The sequence below is a fragment of the Heterodontus francisci genome, chromosome 11 (assembly GCF_036365525.1).
Source record: "Heterodontus francisci isolate sHetFra1 chromosome 11, sHetFra1.hap1, whole genome shotgun sequence".
In the NCBI taxonomy this organism is placed as follows: domain Eukaryota; kingdom Metazoa; phylum Chordata; class Chondrichthyes; order Heterodontiformes; family Heterodontidae; genus Heterodontus; species Heterodontus francisci.
The window spans coordinates 50472494-50496725 of record NC_090381.1 but is presented as its reverse complement, the minus strand read 5'-3'; the positions used below and the strand labels follow the sequence as shown (position 1 = coordinate 50496725).

General features: G+C 43.4%; 1 protein-coding gene across 2 annotated transcripts in view; it reads right to left on the bottom strand.

Moving 5' to 3' along the window:
* The window catches only part of acsl3a (acyl-CoA synthetase long chain family member 3a), a 127233-nt gene that overhangs the window by 43968 nt on the left and 59033 nt on the right, over positions 1-24232 (bottom strand). For both annotated transcript variants that reach the window (XM_068042134.1, XM_068042135.1), the window contains one exon: positions 13694-13871. In XM_068042134.1, coding sequence (XP_067898235.1) covers positions 13694-13871 — 178 coding nt within the window. The remainder of the gene's footprint in view (positions 1-13693; positions 13872-24232) is intronic.

Genomic DNA, 24232 nt, shown 5'->3' with positions numbered 1-24232 from the left:
GACGTCATGGGGAAAACCAGGAAGGAGGGGTGGGTAGATATAATTCACTAACACCATTACTGACCTAGATGTCATCAGCTCTCAGCCAAGTCACCTAACACGTTCTCGGCAAGGCATGCTGGATACGTGTGCAAGTTCATGGCAAACTTCCTTGGAGCATAAAGTTCAGATTGCAGGTCTGCTTGCATAACCAGCCTGGCTGGGGCCGTCAGAGGGGTTGCAGTATGCTTCGCAGTATGCAGAGGAAAAACAGCTACAAATTTGCAACATGTCAAACAGCAGATCTCATGAAATCTTTGCCATTCTCTTTTTTATTCAAAAAAGTTTTTTTTGCTGCAAGTGTTATTTCTACTAAACTTTGCTGCTATTTCTGGTGTTATTCAACAACGGGTAAACGCAATAGAAAATCACCATAAATTCTAATGTAACAAATTATACATCATCTGCATTGAAGCTATGATCAGCTTTGCTACATTTAATAAGTGTAAGAGGTAAACAGTAAAAAAATGCCAGAATTTAAAACACTGCAAACAAGATAAGTAGGTATTAATATAGGACTGCTAATTTATTAAGTCAGACTCAATTAGCACAAAAAACTGAAACAGAATTTGTTTAGACTTTTGGAATGAAGATTAATTGAAGGGACCCTGTCAATTAATCTGTAACTTGATTAGATTGTAATATTCTATGTGATCACCATTCTCCTTCAGGTAAAATACCACAATATACAATTACATTTGAAGCTATTTTTCCACAACTTGTTCAGTACAGCTAGTATTTCTGCTAACAGAAAGATTTAATTTCAAAAAGTAATGTTTCAAAGTATATATTATATGGAGCATGAGAGGGCTGTGATCGTAACATTTTAATTCCACAGCCATGGGGATCATTAGAAAGCCTTCCAGCTCTACTATTGTGGTTTGTGACATTAGCAGGAACCAAGTCTGAAATACAGGGCTGAATTTCATTCTGTCGACAGGGGTCCAGGTGGCAGGCCGGAATCGGTGGGAGACCCCACCTTGGACCTCTGTTGCAATTCCACAGAGGGCAGATAATTCACTGCCCGCCATTGGGGATACTGTCTCTTTAAGGGATGAGCTCCCGCCTCCAGAGCTGCCAGCCAATTGGTAGGCCAGCAGCTCTGCAGTACTGGCAGTGCCACACGGAGTAGTGGCCACTGCCAGTACAGCTACCAAAGAGAGAAGACCCCAGGAGAGGTAAGTGGGGTTGGGGGTCACTGGGGCCATTCAAAAAAAGCCCCAGCAACAGGATTGGGAGAGAGGACTGGTGAAGACGGGGATCAGTGATTGCTGCCAGGGGGCACTGGATTGCCCCCAAAAGAGGGACCATCCCCCGACTAGACTGGAGGCTGACATAGTTTACGTGGTGGAATCTCCCCACATTGGCAGGCCCTTACGCTTTCTACTAAATTGAGGTACAGGCGGGAAGAGGCCCTTGGGTGGTCAAAATGGCCACTTAAGGACCTCAATTGGCCTCAAGTGGGAAGACCATCCTCAGCCTTCCCTGCCATAGACTAAATTGAAAGGCACTGGGAAGGCAACATGCACACCAGCCTCCGTCTTCCCATCCAATTTTATGCCCCACCCTCCTGTCCCTCGGGGGCCCATAAAATTCAGCCCACAGACTTTGAACTGTTACATATCGCTTATTTAATAGGCATAGGCATTTATTTTTAAAAATGCATGTGTGATCAAAATGTTGAATGTTGGCCCTGGGTAATGGAATATCTAAATCACCCAGTATCTACATTTTCAGCTTAAGAGCAGCAGTGAACAAATGCAATGTAAAGCTCCTCCTCCTTGACTTCAACAATGTGCCGTAACTTCAGCTTCAGAGAAATATCACTCACCCAGTATGCCAATTCCATTTGTTACGTGCCAATCACCCTTACAATTGCTCCAATATTTTGTTTACAGCAATAACATGAATCATAGATTTACAGATATAAACTCAGACATGTCAAACTTCCATTTTCGTGTCATTTCATCCAACTCATTCACACAAGACTTTTTCTTCGTAAAGAAAAACTATTGATTGACTGTGCTCCAGCTTTCCTGCAAGTATGTTTATTTTTAAAATCTTATCTTGCCTGCTGCTTCTCTATCAATAAATGCAACTTAAACTGAAAAATAAATATATGTGCATGCAAGTCTGCATAACTAAGTGAGTGCGTTGAGAGAAATTTGGGCATATAGATTCTTATCCTCTCATCGCTTTGCTGGTAGAATAAGAGCAGCAGACTAGGTAGTCAGTTGTTAAAACCAAATAATTTACAGCATAAAGTGGACATTAATTCCATCTTTATTCAAAACCAAATTTAGCACACTTCTAATACCAAAAGGAGATCAGTTTATTTGTCAAAAAATATAGTTTTATCCTATGGAATTTTATTTTACCAAGTCAAGCCATTTTATCTACTGAATTGCCTGATTAATGTAATTTAGGGAGGATTATGGAATCTGTGGACATCTAGGAGGAAGAAAATACCTGAACCTGCGACCATTGGAGCAATTCTGAGATCAGAGAGCACAGAGTTTGGAGTGCAGGCTGGAGACTTGCAAGCACTGAAAGGGAGTCCAGCAGGGCTTTGTGGGGGGTAGATTTCATAGAAAAGAGGGTGCTAGAGTCTGACAGTATCACTCCCATTTCCCTGCCTCCATTCTCTCCTGCTCCCCACCTCCCTTTCTGCCTCTCACCTCCCCTTTCCTGATCCTCTCTCCCCCGCCTCTTCCCCTTTCTCACCTTCCTACCCACAACCCCAATCAACTTCTCTTGGTGCCAATTAACCCCACCCTCTAGCTCTGCTTGGCCCAAATCTTGACTCACTACGTCAATAGCATGGTAGACTGACTAATCAAGTTTAAATCTGTATGCTAAGTTTGATGTTTGTGAACTCCTAGCACAGTTCCTTACTCTCGCTGTGAAATTGTGCACACATAAACCATGATTTCTCATCCATTAAAATTAATGAAGCAACAGGGTTAAAAACAGTCCACAAAATTCAAACAAGACAAATCAGCAAATAAGAAATATAAGCACAATATAAATGTATTGCCTGGGCTTTGAAGGCATAATTAGCAGGGCCCAGGAGTCATGTATAGCCCCAAGATCACAGGCTGAACATTCCGTTCCAATGACTAAAGGTAATCAGTGATGGGCCTGGTTGTCTGTTTACACCATTCTTTTGAATGTTGCTATGTGATTTTTTCTTACTTTCATAATTTACGACATTGCCTGAATCCCTTGATAGTTACAACAACCACCACACATGGAACCAGAGCACAGCAAGAAGCCAAACCCTTCAGAAAAGGGAGAAGAAATTGATTAATGATCAATATGATTCTTTTTTAGAAAAAAAACACTTAAAGAAAACAGAATAGTAAACTTAAAGATTCCAGCACAAGTTTATAAACACTCATTTCCCAAGTGAAACACATACAACTACACTCAAAACAAATGTGTTTGAGAAAAACAAGTCTCATCATGCAGCTGCAACTCCATGGCTGATGTAATTCCAAAACCGCAGACCCGGCAGAAAAAGAAACAGTGCTTCTATTTGACTGGTTAGTAGAAGCAGTTTTAAAGATTATTAGTACTGTATAAAACACTGCAGGTGTTACTTGATGAGAATAGAGGGCAGTGGTGGTAGGTTTTCCAGTCTTAGTTTCATCCTTTTTAAAAAAAAAAGCATAAAACACACGATTTATGCCAAAATGTTACACAATACAGTTACAAAATATCCCAGGAGAAAAGGCAATTGAAATTTACTAAGACAATACGAGGGATGATGGGGCAGAGTTATAAGAAAAGGCTAAAGGAACTAGAGCTTGGTTTAATAAAGTTGAAAGGGAATAAGAAAATATTGTAAATTATGGACATTTATAATAAAAATAAAAAAGGTTGGCTATTTCAACATTTATTGGGAGAAACAGCAGATTGTGATGCTTTGGGTGTGTATCCTTCATCAGAATTTAAACTGAGAGGGGATTTGACAGAGGTGCTCAAAGTGATAAAATAAATCAACATAAGCATAGATAACATTTCTATTGGCATATAAATCAAAGACACAAAGCCATGATCTCAAGATAAACAAAAATGACACATAAAGGGAGAGATTAGAAAAAGCTTCTGTAGACAAAGTTGGCCGGATGTGGAATGTGTTAACTACAGGTGGTCAATGCAAAACTTGATGGTGTCATTCAAAAAGACACTGAATAATTCTTTGGAGAATATAAAAGGAGGTTTACCAGGATGTTGCCTAGGCTGGAGGGCATTAGCTATGAGGAGAGGTTGGATAAACTCGGATTGTTTTCACTAGAACGACGGAGGTGGAGGGGCGACATGATAGAGGTTTACAAAGTTATGAGCGGAATGGACAGAGTGGATAGTCAGAAGCTTTTTCCCAGGGTGGAAGAGTCAGTTACTAGGGGACATAGGTTTAAGGTGAGAGGGGCAAAGTTTAGAGGAGATGTGCGAGGCAAGTTCTTTACACAGAGGGTGGTGAGAGCCTGGAACTTGTTGCCGGGGTAGGTGGTGGAAGCAGGTACCATAGAGACGTTTAAGAGGCATCTTGACAAATACATGAATAGGATGGGAATAGAGAGATACGGACCCCGAAAGTGCAGAAGGTTTTAGTTTAGGCAGGCATCAGGATCGGCGCAGGCTTGGAGGGCCAAATGGCCTGTTCCTGTGCTGTACTGTTCTTTGGAAATGGAATTAGTTTGGGATACAGGGCAAAAAGCAGAAAAATGGGACGGTCCGAAAATATCCACAAGCGAATTAAATTCAGCTCAATAAAAAAGGGGTGAATGACTCCATTTCTACTTTGCAAATATTACATTATTAGACATCACTGAATTGTTAGTCTTGAACCTGAAGAACATCAAAATATTTACAAAAACAACCAGTGAAATCAAGGCACTAGATGGTGAAATGACAGAAATATGAAAAGACTCTAGTATTCTATTATTGAAACTTAAACATTGCTAACTGGATTAAACTTATCATAGATTGTACTGGTGCATGTAGCACTAAATAAAATAGCTCAAAGTGTAAATCCTCAATTTATAGGCCTCAAAGCAGGGAACTGATAAAGAAATCATACAATTTAACTAACTTGCTTTCAAATGGGGGATTTAATGTGACTATTTCCAAATACGATTGTGGACTTGTCCTCTCAATGATTAAGTCCTCTGAAGATTAAGATACACAGCAGTTTAGCCATTCAGTGCAACAAAAGACAACACTTAGGGCTGGATTTTGAAGTCCTGCTGCCAGGAGCAGTGGCAGGCATACAAAATGGCGGCCGGCACTCATGGGCTGCGGGACGCCACAATCTTGAGCCTGGCAGCTCCTCATCATATGCAGGGCCGCCATGCCCCCCAAACACGTGGCGGGGGTGGCCTCGACGATGCCGTGGCCAGCGCCAACTGTATCTGCGCAGGCGCTGGTGCCATTTTTAAAGGGCTGCCAGCCCTGCATAGAAACTGCAGAGTTGCCACCGCCGCCCACCCCCCCCAACTGCACTAAAAATACATATTTGCCGCCCCCCTCAACTACACTACCAATGCAGAATTGACGCCTCACCCCGCCCACCACACTAAAAATGCAGAGTTCACCCCGTTCCTCCCCACTACACAACCAATGTAGAGTTCCCCTCTTCTCCACCTCAGTGGCGCCAGCTTTCCCTGGACGGGAAAGTGAAGGCACGTGAGTGCTACCCTTGGTGCTGAAGATCCGGAACTGCAGGTAAGATCGCTGCGATTAGATTTTAATGACATATTTAAATTAGCTGTTTGCGTTAAAGTCAGGTCCCGTCGCAGAGCCTCCCCGCCGCTGGGAAGATCAGGCCTGGCAATCCCGGCGTTGGGCTCTGTGGCAGGCCACTGCTGCTTCAAAACTTCTGGCATCGCCCGCCAACATCCCAGCCCCCGTTCTCTCCTCCCAGAGCCCAACATCGGGAGGGGAACAAAATTCAGGCCTTAGTCTCCAGTTTGTGGGCTCAGCCCGGACAACAGTAGTGCAACTACAAATGGTCTCACATCTGTTCTTTAAGGAAATGTACTCCAGAACTTACCACGCCCCTAGCCAAGCTGTTCGAGTACAGCTACAACACTGGCATCTACCCAGCAATGTGGAAAATTTCCCAGGTATGTCTTGTACACAAAATGCAGGACAAGTCCAACCCAGCCAATTACCGCCCCATCGGTCCAGCTCAATCATCAGTAAAGTGATGGAAGGTGTCATTGACAATGCTATCAAGCGGCACTTGTTTAGCAATAACCTGCTTGGTGATGCTCAGTTTGGATTCCGCCAGGGCTACTGGACCGACTTCATTACAGCCTTGGTTCAAACATGGACAAAAGAGCTGAACGCAAGAGGTGAGGTGAGAGTGACTGCCCTTGACATCAAGGCAGCATTTGACAGAGTATGGCATCAAGAAGCCCCAGCAAAACTGGAGTCAATGGGAATCAGGGGAAAAACTCTCCGCTAGTTGGAATCGTCCTTAACGCAAAGGAAGATGGCTGTTGTTGTTGGAGGTCAATCATTTCATCTCCAGGACATCACTGCAGGAGTTCCTCAGGATAGCATCCTAGGCCCAACCATCTTCAGCTGCTTCATCAATGACCTTCCCTCCATAAGGTCAGAAGTGGGGATGTTTGCTGATGATTGCACAATGGTCAGCACCATTTGTGACTTCTCAGATACTGAAGCAGCCTGTGCCCATGTGCAGCAAGACCTGGCCAACATCCAGGCTTGGACTGATGTGGCAAGTGACAGTCACGCCACACAAGTGCCGGGCAATGACCATCTCAAACAGGAGAGAATCTAACCATCTCCTCTTGACATTCACTGAATCCCCCACTATCAACATCCTGGGGAGGTCACCATTGACCAGAAACTGAACTGGACCAGCCACATAAATGCTGCGGCTACAAGAGCAGGTCAGAGGCTAGGAATCCTGTAGCGAGTAACTCACCTGTCCACCCTCATCTACAAGGCACAAGTCAGGAGTGTGCTGGAATACTCTCCACTTGCCTGGATGGGTGCAGCTGCAACACTCAAGAAGCTGGACACCATTCAGGACAAAGCAGGCTGCTTGGCTGGCACCCCATCCAAACATTCACTCCCTCCACTACCGACGCACAGTGGCAACAGTGTGTACCATCTACAAGATGCACTGCAGCAACATACCAAGGTTACTCAGGCGGCACATTCCAAACCCGCGGCCTCTACCAACTAGAAGGACAAGGACAGCAGATGCGTGGGAACACCACCACCTGCAAGTTCCGCTCCAAGCCACACACCATTGTGACTTGGAACTGTATCACAGTTCCTTCATTGTCACCAGATCAAAATCCTGGAACTGCCCTCCTAATATCACTGTGTGTACACCTACCCCACATGAACTGCAACAGTTCAAAAAAGCAGCTCACCACTACCTTCTCATGGGCAATTATGGATGGGCAATAAATGTTGACCTGACCAGTGACGCCCACATCACATGAAATGAATTTTAAAAAAGGATATCACCCAGAAATCCCAATTCACATAGTTATTCAACAACCTTGCTGGAAGTCCATATGCGTCAATGTTAGTGTGCAGCCTAAATGTGACACCGCCCCAAGTTGAACAGCCTATCAATATTCCCTGTCAATGCTCACCCATAAAGAATGGTTACTTAGATACCACAGAGCTAATGACATCCATGGAACCATACTCCAGCATGAGGGAAGGAGGGGAAAATCGGTGGGAGGGATAATTAAGTGAAAGATTTTACAGATTCAAATGGACTGCAAAAAAATTTCATTTTTATCTGCATTTATTTGAAAGTGCAACTAATATCTGGAAACCATGGGCCAGAGTTTATTCCAGCACTGGGGGTCCCGGCAACAGACCAGAAGGTGGGGCACTCAGTCAGCCCTCCGCTGCAATCAACAGTGCACAGCCAATTAACTGCCTATCGGTGGGTACACTGTCCCTTTAAGTGATGAGCTCCTGCCTCCAGTGCTACCGGCCTTCCTATTGGCCAGCAGCTATACAGTACTGGCAGCCACAGCCAATAGCACAGAAGGCCAGCAGTACCGAGGACATCACAGACCCCAGGACAGATGAGTGGGGTCGGGGTCGCCACTATCAGTCAGGCAGGCTCCTGCAACAGTGTGGGGGTTAGTGAGGTGGCCATTGTTGCCGGGGGGACCGGGGGGGGGGGGGGGGGGTCCTCCGGGGGCTATGGACGGCCCCAAAGAAGGGACCCACTCCCACTTTCGACCCCACTAGGAGGCCGCTAAGTCTAAGCTGGTGCCCTCCACATCACAGTAGGCCCCTCCGTCCTTCACAAAACTGGAGTGCAGGCAGGAAGATGCCCTCAACTGGCATTATTTGGCCACTCAAGGGCCTCAATTGGACATGTGGCGGGAAGGCGGCCCTTGACCTCCCCTGCCCTGGACAAAATGGCAGGGGTCTGGACAATGTCGGGAACAGCACTCCCTGCCATTTTGTTTGCCTGCTCCACCTCTGTGCCCTTCACCAAGGGCAGGATAAAATGCCCTATGAATAAAAAACGTCAACTGGTTCCAAAATAATTTGCTTCCCTCAGCTCAGTGTATATTGTGAAGTTCACCTGAATTGGTGGTTTGGGTGCTCAATAAAAGCTGATTGTTTTACATCTGCATTCCATCAAGATACCAAAATTGCTACATTCTAATGTTTTTACAGTAACTAAATTCAGCTTCTAATCTTACTATGACAACCACTTTTGTTTTGAAGTTTGCAATACAAAAACCTTAATGTCTGAAACCGAAATTGCCTTGTTCTACTTTTACAATGGGAGTTAAGAATATAAGAAATAGGAACAGGAGTTGACCATTCAGCCCCTGGAGCCTGCTTTTTTTTTTATTCATTCATGGGGTGTGGGCAAACTAGCCAGGCCAGCATTTATTGCCCATCCCACATTTCCCTCGATAAGGTGGTGGTGAGCTGCCTTCTTGAACCGCTGCAGTCCATGGGACTGTCAGGTCCTGAGATTTAAAATAAAAACAAGAAATGCTAGAAATACTCAGCAGGTCTGGCAGCATCTGTGGAGAGAAGCAGAGCTAACATTTCAGGTCAGTGACCCATCATCAGGTCCTGAGATTTGTTGGCCTTTGGTCTCAAGCTTCTCTGCTGATATTAATTACCTAAAGTGTCTCACTCTTATTGGTCCCTTGGTTACCCTCCATTTCTGGTATGTAAAATTTCCGTCTTCTACTGTGATGACACACAAAATATTTGTTCAACATCTCTGCCATTTCCTCATTCCCCATGATAATTTCTCCTGTTGCTGCCTCTAAAAGACCAATGTTTACTTTAGCTACTCTCCTACTTTTTATATACTTGGTAAAGCTCTTACAAGCCTTTTTTAAATTCCTGGCTAGTTTACTCTCATATTCCATTTTTTTCCCCTCACAACTTTTTGGCCACCCTTTGCTAGTTTCCAGAACACCCCCAATCCTCAGGCTTACTACTATTCTTTGCAACATCATAGGCCTCTTCTTTTAAGCTAATACTATTAACTTCCATAGTAAGTCATCCAAGGATCTCTTTTTGCTGAGTTTTTCTTTAAATGGTCTGCATTTTGGTTGAACATTTTGAATTGTTCCTTTAAATATTTTTCACTGTTTATTTACTGCCATACCTTCTAGTCTATTTACCCAATCAACCTTTGCCAGCTCTCCTCTCCTACCTATGTAACTAGCTTTACTTAAAAGTTTAAGATTTTTCTTTGGGACTGCAGTATGATGCTTTCAAACTAAATTCAATTGTATTATAATCATTTTTCCAAGAGGATCTTTTACTACGAGATTACTAATTAAGCCTGCCTCTTTACACAATACTAGACCTAAAATAGCTTTAAGGTGATTGGTAGAAGGATTAGAGGGGACATGAGGATAAACTTTTTCACCCAGATCAGTGGTGGAGGCAGAAACCCTCAACTCTTTTAAAAGGTACCTGGACCTGCACCTGAAGTACTGTAGCCTGCGAGGCAACAGACCAGGTGCTGGAAGGTGGAATTAGAATGGGAGGCTAGTTTCTTCAGCCAGCACAGAAACAATGGGTTGAATGGCCTCTTTCTGTGCTGTAACTTCTCTTTGGTTCTATAGTTGGTTCAACCACATATTGTTCCAGGAAACTATGAGAGTATTATACAAACTTATCTTCCAGACTGCCTTTGCCAATTTGATTTGGCCAGTCTATAAGAAAATTAAAGTCCCCCATGATTATTACATTGCCTTTGTTACAAGATCCAAATATTTCTTGCTTAATGTTCTGCCCAACAGTATAACTACTGTTAGGAGCCCTGTAAACTACTCCCACCAGCCTTTTCTGATCCTTGTTATTCTTAATTTCCACCCCTACTGATTCTACTTCCTGATGATCTGAGCCAAAATCATTTCTCGTCCTTTACAATGAGCGCTCCCCCTGCTCCTTTTCCATACTGCCCATCTTTTGGAATGTTGTGGATCCTAGAATATTTATTTTCCAACCTTGGCCGCCTTGCAACCCTGTCTCTGTAAAGGTGATTATATCAAACCTATTCATCTCTAACTTGTACCGTTAGTTCACCTACTTTATGACAAATGCTTTGTGCATTCAGATCAGGAGCCCTTAATTTTATTTTTTTACTATTATTCTTTGCAAGGACCTTATTGACTGATGCACTCCTCCTGTTAAACTATTTGAGGAACTGCATTTTAATTTGAACCCTAACTCCTCAGACTCTCCCAGCAGAATACCATTCCTAGTTCTACCTATGTCGTTGGTTCCTATGTGGACCACGGCAACAACAGGAGCCCCGCCATCCTTACCCGACTCAGAGTTCATCTCCAGCAGGAAGATGTCTCAAACTCTTGCACTGGGCAGGGAACACAACCTTCAGAACTTCCTGTTGCGGCAGCAAAGAAGAGTATTGATCCCCTTGACAATCAGCGGGCCGGCAGCACTTAGTCCCAGCAGCACCACTGGAAGCGGTGGCCACTGCTGGGACTACACCCAGCTTCAGGAAGATGATGAAGGACATCCCTGGAAAAAAAGTTAAACTTTTAGGGCCTCGCCGGGTACAACCGGTTAGGCCGCGGCAAGACAAGAGGGGTTGGTTAAGGGGGCAGCGGGCGTATTGTGCGTTGGGGCTTCAGGGTCAGCCCTCCATGGGCCACAGGGTGCCCAATCAGGAGGGCCCATACCTCAGTCCACAAGAAGGGCACCTAGTTTCATCAGGCGGGCTTTCTGAGGCCTCAGCCGCCCACCAGCCAAGGGCAAAATACCCGTGGTGGTGGGTAGAGGCCCCAAGTGGCAGTTAATTGGCCACTTAAGAGCCTTGACTGACCTGGGGCGGACGGGCCATTTCTCACCACCACCATGTGTAAATTTACAGCGGAGGCAGGAGCGGGTCGGGAAGGGCCCCCCCCCAGCCTCACACTCCATTTTACGCCAAACGCTCCCCACCCCCGCCACCAGCCCGCTCTTTTGTGGGAGCGTAAACTTCCAGCCTGTGTCCCCTAGTTCTAGTCTCCCCTACAAGAGGGGACATCCTCCTGGTATCCACCCTATCAAGTCCCCTCAGGATCTTGTGTGTCTCAGTATCATCTCTCATTCTTCTAAATTCTAATGGGTAAAGGCCCAACCTGTTCAACCTTTCTTCACAAGAAAAGTCCTTCATTCTAGGAATGAGTCAAGTGAGCCTTCTCTAAACTGCCTCTAATTATATCCTTTTTCAAATAAGGAGACCAAAACTGTACATAGTACTCCAGATGTGGTCTCACCAAGCCCCTGTACAGATGCAGTAACACTTTCCTACTTTTATGTTCCATTTGCCTTGCTATAAAGACCAACATTTCATTTGCCTTCCTAATCACTTACTGTACCTATATACTAACTTTGTGATTGATGTACCAGAACACCCAGATCCCTCTGCACCACTGAGATTTGCAATCTCTCTCCATTTAAATAGTATACTGCTTTTCTATTCTTCCTGCCAAAGTGGACAAGTTCACATTTTTCAACTTTATACTCCATCTGCCAAATTTTTATCCACTCCCTTAACCTAGCTATATCCCTTTGTAGACACTTTACCTCCTCTTGACAACTTACCTCCCTTCCTATCCTGGTATCATCGGCAAATTTAGCTACCATACATTCGGTCCCTTCATCCAAGTCATTTATGTAGATTGTAAATAGTTGAGGCCCCAGCATTGAACCCTGTGGCACTCCACTGGTTACAGCTTGCCAACCTGAAAAGAGACCAGTTTATCCCTACTCTCTGCTTCCTGTTAGCTAACCAGTCCTTTATGCATGCTAATATATGCTCTTACTTTGTGTAGTAACCTTTGATGTGGCATCTTATCAAATGCCTTTTGGAAATCCAAGTATTGCACATCTACAGGTTCCCCTTTAACCACCTTGTTTCTTTACTTCTTCTAAGAACTCAAATTAGTTAAGCACTATTTCCCTTTCACAAAACCATGTTGACTCTGCCTGATCCCATTATGTTTTTCTAAGTATCCTGCTATAACCTCCTTAATAATAGATTCTAGCAATTTCCTTCACTCACTTACTGTATAGAAACCTGGTTCAGCCTCAAATGGAGTATTGTACCCAATTCCGGGCTCCACACTTTAGGAAGGATGTTAAGGCATGAGAGGGTGCATAAAGGATTCACTAGAATGGTTCCAAGGATGAGGAACTTCAGTTATATGGGTAGACTGGAGAAGCTGGGGCTGCTCTCCTCGGAGAAGTGATTTGTTAGGAGGTGTTTGAAATCAGGAGCGGTCTGGGGAGTGTAGATAGGGAGAAATTGTTCCCGTTGGCGGAAGGGTTGAGAACCAGAGGACACAGAGTAAAGGTAGTGACTGGCAAAAGAAGCCACGGTAACATGAGGAAAAACTTTTTTTTTAAACGCAGCCAGTGGTTAGGATCTGGAATGCAATGCCTGAGAGTGTGGTGGCGGCAGATTCAACTGAGGCCTTCAAAAGAGAATTAGATAATTATTTGAAGCAAAAAAAATTGCAAGCTATGGGTAAAAGGCAGGGGAGTGGATCTAGGCAAGTTGCTCTTCCAGACAGCTAGCATTGACATGACAGGCTGAATGACCCAATTGTGCTGTAACCATTCTACAATGCTATACCTTATTTTTTCTTGAACTTTCTCCACTCCAAAAAGCAGCAATTTATGCCATGGTACAGTTCAAAGGGCACCAGTAACCCCATTTACCCAAACTGGCACTTTGTCATAGAAATAGATGGAAGTATCTGACTCTGGGAATGATCTTTACCGCTCAACATCATCTTGCTTTCACCGAACACCCTCCCACTTGCACTTTCTAGCACAAGTTACTGGATAACAGTCCGAAGAGATCAGGGCTCAAACTTCAAATCTTCCTAATTTGCATAGTTTAGAATGCTACCACATGACGTATTCACCCATAGAGCAATTCATCAGCTTGAAAAATATATCACAAAAACAGAATAGTTATCATAGCTCCATGTATCCCTTCAAAAATGCAATTTTATTTAGCGACATGACTATTTAGTAGCTACCAGGTTTCTTTCAAACAATTAATTAGATAAAACATACATTGTTAGTCCCAACTAAATAGGAATTTGATATAAATACATGAATGCAAAGTTTTACTCACGAGGAAAGTTGTACATGAAGCAAGACTGGGCAGCTATCATCCATTCAGCTCTGGTTTCACAGAAGATGGCTATGTTGGCTTTAGGTCGTTGACCCAACATAGCCAGCCCACTACCAAAATGTGCAACACGGCGATAGACCTCATCATAGGTGAGCCATTTGTAATTCCCAAGAATTAACTGGTTTGGACAAAAATAAATAAATTTAGATCATTTTAAAGCAGCAATCTTGCAAATAGATAAAAGCATGTGCACATACATGTATTACAGAGTTGGCATAGCATTACATTGTATTTAAAGAACAGAAACATGCCATTCAGTCCAGGAGGCCCATGTTGGTGTTTATACTCACACAAACTTCCTCCCATCTGAATTAATTCAACCCCATCAATATATCCTTCCATGCCTTTCTGTCTCGTGTTTATCTAGCCGTACCTTAAATGCGTTCAGTTCTGGTCGCCACATTATCAAAAGGATGTGGATGCTTTGGAGAGGGTGCAGAGGAGGTTCACCAGGATGTTGCCTGGTATGGAGGGCGCTAGCTATGAAGAGAGGTTGAGTAGATTAGGATTATTTTCATTAGAAAGACGGAGGTTGAGGGGGGACCTGATTGAGGTGTACAAAATCATGAGAGGTATAGACAGGGTGGATAGCAAGAGGCTTTTTCCCAGAGTGGGGGATTCAATTACTAGAGGACACGAGTTCAAAGTGAAAGGGGAAAAGTTTAGGGGGGATATGCGTGGAAAGTTCTTTACGCAGAGGGTGGTGGGCACCTGGAACGCATTGCCAGCGGAGGTGGTAGATGCGGGCACGATGGAGTCTTTTAAGATGTATCTAGACAGATACATGAATGGGCAGGAAGAAAAGAGATACAGAACCTTAGAAAATAGGCGACATGTTTAGAGAGAGGATCTGGAACGGCGCAGGCTTGGAGGGCCGAAGGGCCTGTTCCTGTGCTGTAATTATCTTTGTTCTATGCTAGTCAACTCAACTACTCCTTGTGATAGCAAGTTCCACATTCTAACCACTTTCTGGGCAAAGATGTTTCCCCTAAATTCCCTATTGGGTTTATTAGTGATCATTTTATATCTCTGGCCACCTATTTCTGGTCTCCCCAGCAAGTGGAAACACTTCTCTATGCCTACCCTATCAAACTCGTCAGTATCTTAAAGGCCTCCATCAGGTGTCCTCTCGGACTTCTCTTTTCTAGAGAAAAGAGACTCTGCTCAATCTTTCCTGATAAGTATAACCTCTTAATTCTGGTATTATAAATCTGTTTTGTACCTTCTCCAGTTCCCCTATATCCTATTTATTATATAGAGACCAGAACTGCTCACCGTAATCCAAGTTCTATTCAGGTTCAACAACTTCTCTGCTATTCAGTTCTATCCCTCTAGAAATTAACCCCTGTGCTTTGTTTTTTTCACAACTTTATTAACCACATCACTATTTTTTATTGATTTGGGTCTGTACTTACACATCCCTCTGCTCCTCTACTCCATTTAGACACTTATTTTCCAAGTATGTGGCTTTCTTATTGTTCCTAATAAAACGTACCACCGAACACTTCACTATACTGACATTCATTTGCTAATTGTACGCCCATTCTTTAAGTTTACTAACAGCTTCCCGTATTTTGTCACTGTCCTCCTCTGTATTATTAAGTACAATCTCCAACCCGACCCCCATCACAATTTAGTGTTATCCCGAATTTTGAAATTGTACTTCCAATTCCAGAGACCAGATCGTTTATGCAAGTACTGAATCAATCCTTATGGAACATCACCTTCTATCTTTTGCCAGTCTGAATAACTATCTTTAACCCCATACCTTCTGTTTTCTAGCCAGGTTGCTATCTGTTCTGCTACTTTCCCCCGACACTGGGACCGGATAAGATACAGCTAAGAATATTGAGGGAAGTAAGGTTGGAAATTGTGGAGGCACTGGCCATAATCGTCCAATCCTCCTTAGATACAGAAGTGATGCCAGTGGAGTGGAGAATAGCAAATCTTACAACCTTATTCAAATACAGTGCAAGGACAAACCCAGTAACAATAGGCCAGTCAGTTTAACCTTGGTGGTGGGAAAGTATTTAGAAATGATAATCTGGGACAAAATTAAGTCACTTGGACAAAGGCGAATTAATTAAGGAAAGCCAGCATGGATTTGATAAGAGCAAATAGTGTTCAACTGAATTTTTCGATGAAGTAACAGAGGATTGATGAGGGCAATGCGATTAATATGGTGTATTTGGCAGATGATCAAGTGTCACATAACAGGCTTGTCAGCAAAGTTGAAGGCCATGGAATAAAACGGACAGTGGCAGCATGGATATGAAGTTGGCAGAGTGACAGGAAACAGAAAATAGTGGTGAAAAGTTGTTTTTCGGACTGGAGGAAAGTATATAGCGGTGTTCCCCAGGGGTCGGTATTAGGACTACGGCTTTTCTTGATCTATATTCAAGACCCAAACTTGAATGCACAAGGCACAATTTCAAAAAGGGCAGATGACACAAAACTTGAAAGTATTGTGAACTGTGAGGAGGATAGTGATAGACGTCAAGAGGACATAGGCTGGTGGAATGGGCAGATACGTGGCAAATGAAATTTAATGCAGGGTTGTGTGAAGTGATAACATTTTGGTAGGAAGAATGAGGAAAAGCAATATAAAATAAATGATACAATTCTAAAGGAGGTGCAGGAGAAGGTGGTAGGACAGGTTGAAAAAGCAGTTAAGAATGGATACAGAATCTTGGGCTTTATAAATCGAGGCATAGAGTACAAAAGCAAGTTTCCATGAACCTGTATAAAACACAGATATAGCCTCAACTGGAATAATGTGCACAATTCTTGGCACCACACTTTAGGAAGGATGTGAAAGCATTGGAGAGGGTGCAGAAAAGATTTAAGAGAATGGTTCCGGGGACCAGAGACTTCAGTTACAAGGATAACTTGATGAATCTGGGGCTGTTCTCCTTGGAGAAGGTTGAGAGGAGATTTGATAAAGGTATTCAAAATCATGAGGGGTCGAGACAGAGAAGATAGGAAGAAACTGTTGCCATTGGCCCAAGGGTCAAAAACCTGAGGACACTGATTTAAGGTGATTGTCAAAAGAAGCAAAGGTAATGAGGAAAAACATTTTTCTTTTGACACAGCGAATGGTTAGGATTGGGAATGTGCTGCCTGTGAGTGCGGTGGGGGCAGATTCAATCATGGCTTTCAAAAGGAAATTGGATAATTATCTGAAGAGAAAATATTTGCAGGGCTATGGGGGAAAAGGCAGGGGAGTGGGACTAGCTGAGTAGCTCTTAGAGAGTTGGCACAGAACCGACGGGCTGAATAGCCTCCTCCTGCACTGTAACCATCCTATGATTCTATGACTCCAAAGTTCTGACTTTAGTCATGAGTTTACTATGCGATACCTTACTGAAGGCCTTTTGGAAATCCAAATTACTTCTTCTTTCTTCTTTTGGGCCTCCTTAATTACTACGTTACTCTTATATACCCTTTTATGTTACTTCTTTAAAGAATATAATAATATTGATCAAGTCTGACCTTTGCTTTTGAAATCAAGGTTGACTATTATATTTTTTACTTTCTAGTTGTTTTTCCATTACATCTTTGAATAAGGATTCCATTATCTTTACTATCACCGATGTTAAACGCATTAGTCTATAGCTCGTTGGACTTGTTCTAGCTCCCTTTTTAAATAGAAGAATCACATTAGCTGTCTGCCAGTCCTCTGGCAGTGTTCCCTTTTCTAATGAATATTTATATAACATATATGTAAAGAAACTGGACCTAAGAAATGGCAGCTTTTTAATATTAGATCAAAGTCTGGCAATGACCATGAAAACTTGGTGCTAAAAATGGAGTACAGTGCAACCAAATCACATTCTAATTTAACTGCTCCACCTCCAATCAGACCAGTTTTGGCTCAGCAGACACTGTCTAAGAGTTGCATTGCTCCAGTACAACACTAAAGGAGGTGCAGAAACCTAAAAACCAATGACATCAAGACATCGCAATTTCATATCCTGCATTCAAACTGTCCTGATTAAATGGAAAGTCTGACCCGGTCTTCCCCTTCCCAGAAAGTGGATTTAGATATACATGAGGCAGAAAATGATTGTTTTCAGTTCCTATGAACTCAAAACCAGTGGGTATGTACAGACACTTCATTCTATGTGCATGCATACCTTCCCATAGGTTGACATTTTGAAAAGGCAGCAGAATGTTTATGTGCTGGTTCAGAGACTGCCCTGCCCACATCCTCCAAATGTGCCACATCAGTGAGGTGGACCTTTCTAGATGATGATTTGGTCCATAATGAATAATGATTAAAGTTTGTCTGAATATTTCAAGATTCAAAATGACTCCCCAAATCTGACCTTAGCTGAGTGACCAAGAACACTGGATACGAGTGCAAACTACATTTAGCACTCAGCTCTGAAACGAGTGAAGGAATCCTTTTGAATCTACACTAAGATAAATCTCAAGAAATTCATAAAATTAAGCAATGTCAACATCTAAAGTAGTCATAAGGACTCTCAACCAACACTCAACTAATGCATCATCGCAGAGCAGCTAATATTGCCAATATGAAAAGCTAAAACCTTGTACAATTCTTCTCGCCCATCATGATGAGGTGAAATTGCAAAAGGGCAGACGATTGAACAGCTGTACTAAATGAGTTGCCCACTAGCTACTAATGCAATGTGAAAATTTTGCAATTGCCAATACAGAAAGATCAGTGCTAAACCGATCACTATAATCAATTTGTACTGATGTGTAAGTGAACCAAAACACCTACTGAATAGAATTTAGTTTTGGCAAGGAAAATTTGATGTATGGATAATTTTTAAAAACTATGATTAATAAAACATATTCCACTGTAAATGGTACTTTGTATTGGTTTTGGAGGGCCAAAAGGCCACACAGTTGGAAGTTTGGAAGTGCTGCTCTAAGTGATTTGGGGAGGAGTTTTCCCTCAGGAGAGAACACAGATGGTAGTAGCAAAGGGGAATGTGAAGGATTCAAGGAAATGATGGAGATGGCCTTACCTGTGAATGAGATAATGGGAATAGCAAGGATACTGGAGATGGTACGGTCAAGTTGGTGGCCGTGAATATGAAGAGTTTATATTGGGGGGGGGTGGGAGGGAAGGGTAAGGGAGGTCAGGAGGACAACAAATTCAGAACAGAGGGCAAGGTGAGTTATGCTGGAGTTTGATATCACCGAGCATGACAAGTTGCACAGTGCAGAGGCTGAAGCATGAAAACAGGGAGGACAATTCAGTGAAAATCTTGGGATGGGCGGGAGAGAACAAGAATTTTAAAGTAGAGTTGGAGGTGGAACAACTCTAGATGCTTGGAGGAGACGGTGCCAGAGCAGTAGGAAGACACACCAAAAAATTGGTGATAAGGGCACACCACAACTGCTGCAGTTTGGACATGGGAGGTGCTGGAAGCTTCAGTAAGAGGGTAAGTGTCATCACCTTTCAGCTGTGTCCAAAGCCATGATGTCAACATAAGAACATAGGAAGAGGAGGCCATTCAGCTCATTGAGCCTGTTCCGCCATTCAATACGATCATGGCTGATCATCCACTTCAATGCCCTCTTCCCCACACTATCCCCATATCCCCTTATGTCATTGGTATTTAGAAATCGGTCAATCTCTGCTTTAAATATACTCAATGACTGAGCTTCCACAGCCCTCTGGGATAGAGAATTCCAAAGACTCCCAATCCTCTGAGTAAAGAAATTTCTCCTCATTTCCAAAGTGGCTTGTTCCTCATTTTGAAATTGTGTCCCCTGGTTATAGACTCCCCAACCAGGGGAAACATCTTACCTGCATCTACCCTGTAAGTATTTTGTAGGTTTCAATGAGATCACCTCTCATTCCTCGAAACTCTAGAGAATGCAGGCCCAGATTCCCCAATCTCTCTTCACAGGACAGTCCTGCCATCCCAGGAACAAGTCTGGTGAACCTTTGTCACAATCCCTCTATGGCAATACTATCTTTCCTAAGATAAGGGGACCAAAACTGCACACAGTACTCCAGGTGCAGTCTAACCAAGCTTCTATACAATTGAAGCAAGACTCCTGTACTCAAATCCTCTTGCGATAAAGGCCAACATACAATTAGCCTCCCTAATTGCTTGCTGCACCTAAATGTTAGCTTTCAGTGACTTATTGACAAGGTCATCCAGGTCCCTTTGTACATCTACACTTTCTAATCTCTTACCATTAAAGAAATACTCTGCACATCCATTCCTCTTACCAAAGTGGATAACCTCACATTTTTCCACAGTATATTCCATCTGTCATGTTCTTGCCCATTCACTTAGCCTGTCCAAATCCCCTTGAAGTCACTTTACACATTCCTAACTAGCTTTGTGTCATCCGCAAACTTGGAAATATTATATTTGGTCCCCACATTCAAATCATTGATATATATTGTGAACAGCTGGGGCCCAAGTACTGATCCTTGCGGTAGCCCACTAGTCACAGCCTGCCAATGCGAGAATGGCCTGTTTATTCCTACTCTGTTTTCTGCCTGTTAACCAATCCTTAATCCATGTCAGTATATTACCTCCCATCCCATGTGCTTTAATTTTGCTAACCAACCTCCTGTGGGAGACTTTATCAAAAGCCTTCCGAAAATCCAAGTATACTATGTCCACCAACTCCCCTTTATCAATTCTGTTAGTAACATCCTCAAAAAACTCCAACACCTCTGTCAAACATGATTTTCCATTCATAAATCCATGTTGACTATGCCCAAATCATTGTTATCCAAGTGTCCATTTATCACATCCTTTAGAATAGATTCTAACATTTTCCCTACTACTGATGCAAGGTTAACTGGTCTGTAGTACCCTGTTTTCTCTCTCCTTCCCTTCTTAAATAGTGGGGAGACATTTGCTACCTTCCAATCTGTAAGAACTATTCCAGAATCTATAGAATTTTGGAAGATGATCACCAATGCATCCACTATCGCCACAGCTACCTCTTTCAACACTCTGGGATGTAGAATATCAGGTCCTGGGGACTTATCAACCTTCAGTCCCATTAATTTCTTCAATACGCCCTTCTTACTAATACTAATTTCCTTCTTTTCCTCATTCTCCCTAGTCCCTCAGATCTCTAACTCAGAGATTTCTTGTATCTTCCTCAGTGAAGACAGACACAAAGTAATCATTTAGCTTCTCTGCCATTTCTCTATTCCCAATTATAAATACTTCTGACTCTGACTGTAATGGACCCACATTTGTCTTAGCCAAACATTTCGTTTTTACGTATCTATAGAAGCTTTTACAGTCTGTCTTTATGTTTTTTGCTAGTTTACATTCATATTCAATTCTCCCTTTATTAGTTTCTTGGTCCTCCTTTGCTGTATTCGAAAATCCTCCCAATGCCAACTTTATCGGCCTTTCCTTTTAATCTTAAACAAAATCCTTAACTTCCTTTGTTAGCCACAGTTGACTGCCTTTTCTTACGTCAATACAATCATTCACAATAAGATCATGGATAGCAAAGTATTATATGGACCACTGACTTACAATGACTGAAGAAGTCAAATTCTGTTTTATTACAAGGTATTGAGGGGTTTTAACCAGTGCTTTGGAGATTAATCATTACGATAGCTTCCTTTACCTATGTATTTCATTTCTACCCCTAGTTCGCTGAAATGGCTTGACGTTTTTGCTTCTTCCTAGGGCAAGTTAACCACTGACAAAACCTCAGAACCATACCCTAATGCTACCAAGCTATAAAACTTCCACTAAACCCTATAGTCACTCAGCTATTTTTGCTAAATACCACAATTTCTGTACTGACATTGTGTATGGCGACAACAATTGCAAAATGGTTTGACTACTATCACTGCTGCTGGCAGGAAGAACAATGGCAGAATAATGGGCATAGATTGTGGCAGAAAATACAACTGAATGGACATTTATACAGTCAACCTAGTTTCTCAAAATTGATGACTTCCATCACAGAATGCAATCTCTAATGCTCAAGAAAATATTCAGGATTACAACAAAGAGGAATCGTGCCTGTAGATTAATTCAATACATGATTTCCAGTGAAATACATTTCTTGTTCTATAGTGTACTGAATTCATCTCTAAAGAATGTTAATTATGGAATGCAAAAACCTGCTTTTTCATAAGTAATTTAAATCCTACTAAATCTGTGGATTAATAATTCAATAAAAGACATCTGCAATACATAGATCAGTTGGATAAATTGTTTATGGAACCAGTCTCAAGCTTGTATCTACTATTTCACTTTTTCTTTCTTTTTTCTTTTGGGCCTCCTTATCTCGAGAGACAATGGATACGCGCCTGGAGGTGGTCAGTGGTTTGTGAAGCAGCGCCTGGAGTGGCTATAAAGGCCAATTCTGGAGTGACAGGCTCTTCCACAGGTGCTGCAGAGAAATTTGTTTGTCGGGGCTGTTGCACAGTTGGCTCTCCCCTTGCGCCTCTGTCTTTTTTCCTGCCTACTAAGTCACATCGACTCGCCACAATTTAGCCCTGTCTTTATGGCTGCCCGCCAGCTCTGGCGAATGCTGGCAACTGACTCCCACGACTTGTGATCAATGTCACACGATTTCATGTCGCGTTTGCAGACGTCTTTATAGCGGAGACATGGACGGCCGGTGGGTCTGATACCAGTGGCGAGCTCGCTGTACAATGTGTCATTGGGGATCCTGCCATCTTCCATGCGGCTCACATGGCCAAGCCATCTCAAGCGCCGCTGACTCAGTAGTGTGTATAAGCTGGGGGTGTTGGCCGCTTCAAGGACTTCTGTGTTGGAGATATAGTCCTGCCACCTGATGCCAAGTATTCTCCGAAGGCAGCGAAGATGGAATGAATTGAGACGTCGCTCTTGGCTGGCATACGTTGTCCAGGCCTCGCTGCCGTAGAGCAAGGTACTGAGGACACAGGCCTGATACACTCGGACTTTTGTGTTCTGTGTCAGTGCGCCATTTTCCCACACTCTCTTGGCCAGTCTGGACACAGCAGTGGAAGCCTTACCCATGCGCTTGTTGATTTCTGCATCTGGAAACAGGTTACTGGTGATAGTTGAGCCTAGGTAGGTGAACTCTTGAACCACTTCCAGAGCGTGGTCGCCAATATTGATGGATGGAGCATTTCTGACGTCCTGCCCCATGATGTTCGTTTTCTTGAGGCTGATGGTTAGGCCAAATTCATTGCAGGCAGACGCAAACCTGTCGATGAGACTCTGCAGGCACTCTTCAGTGTGAGGTGTTAAAGCAGCATCGTCAGCAAAGAGGAGTTCTCTGATGAGGACTTTCCGTACTTTGGACTTCGCTCTTAGACGGGCAAGGTTGAACAACCTGCCCCCTGATCTTGTGTGGAGAAAAATTCCTTCAGAGGATTTGAACACAGGTGAAAGCAGCAGGGAGAAGAAAATCCCAAAAAGTGTGGGTGCGAGAACACAGCCCTGTTTCACACCACTCAGGATAGGAAAGGGCTCTGATGAGGAGCCACCATGTTGAATTGTGCCTTTCATATTGTCATGGAATGAGGTGATGATACTTAGTAGCTTTGGTAGACATCCGATCTTTTCTAGCAGTCTGAAGAGACCACGTCTGCTGACGAGGTCAAAGGCTTTGGTGAGATCAATGAAAGCAATGTAGAGGGGCATCTGTTGTTCACGGCATTTCTCCTGTATCTGACGAAGGGAGAACAGCATGTCAATGGTCGATCTCTCTGCACGAAAGCCACACTGTGCCTCAGGGTAGACGCGCTCGGCCAGCTTCTGGAGCCTGTTCAGAGCGACTCGAGCAAAGACTTTCCCCACTATGCTGAGCAGGGAGATTCCACGGTAGTTGTTGCAGTCACCGCGGTCACCTTTGCTTTTATAGAGGGTGATGATGTTGGCATCGCGCATGTCCTGGGGTACTGCTCCCTCGTCCCAGCACAGGCATAGCAGTTCATGTAGTGCTGAGAGTATAGCAGGCTTGGCACTCTTGATTATTTCAGGGGCAATGCTGTCCTTCCCAGGGGCTTTTCCGCTGGCTAGAGAATCAATGGCATCACTGAGTTCCGATTTGGTTGGCTGTATGTACAGCTCATCCATGACTGGTAGAGGCTGGGCTGCATTGAGGGCAGTCTCAGTGACAGCATTCTCCCTGGAGTACAGTTCTAGGTAGTGCTCAACCCAGCGGTCCATCTGTTTGCGTTGGTCAGTGATTATGTCCCCCGATTTAGATTTGAGGGGGGCGATCTTCTTGATGGTTGGCCCAAGAGCTCTCTTCATGCCATCATACATTCCTCTGATGTTTCCGGTGTCTGAGGCCAGCTGAATATGACTGCATAGGTGTTGCCAGTAGTCGTTTGCGCAACGCCTAGCTGTTCTTTGTGCAGTACTTCTGGCTGCTTTAAGTGCTGCGGATGTTAAATCGCTGGGGGCTTTCTTGTAGTTCAACAGTGCAATGCGCTTAGCGGCTATGACAGGTTCCAGCTCTTCATTATGAGATTGAAACCAGTCTGCATTTCTCTTCGCA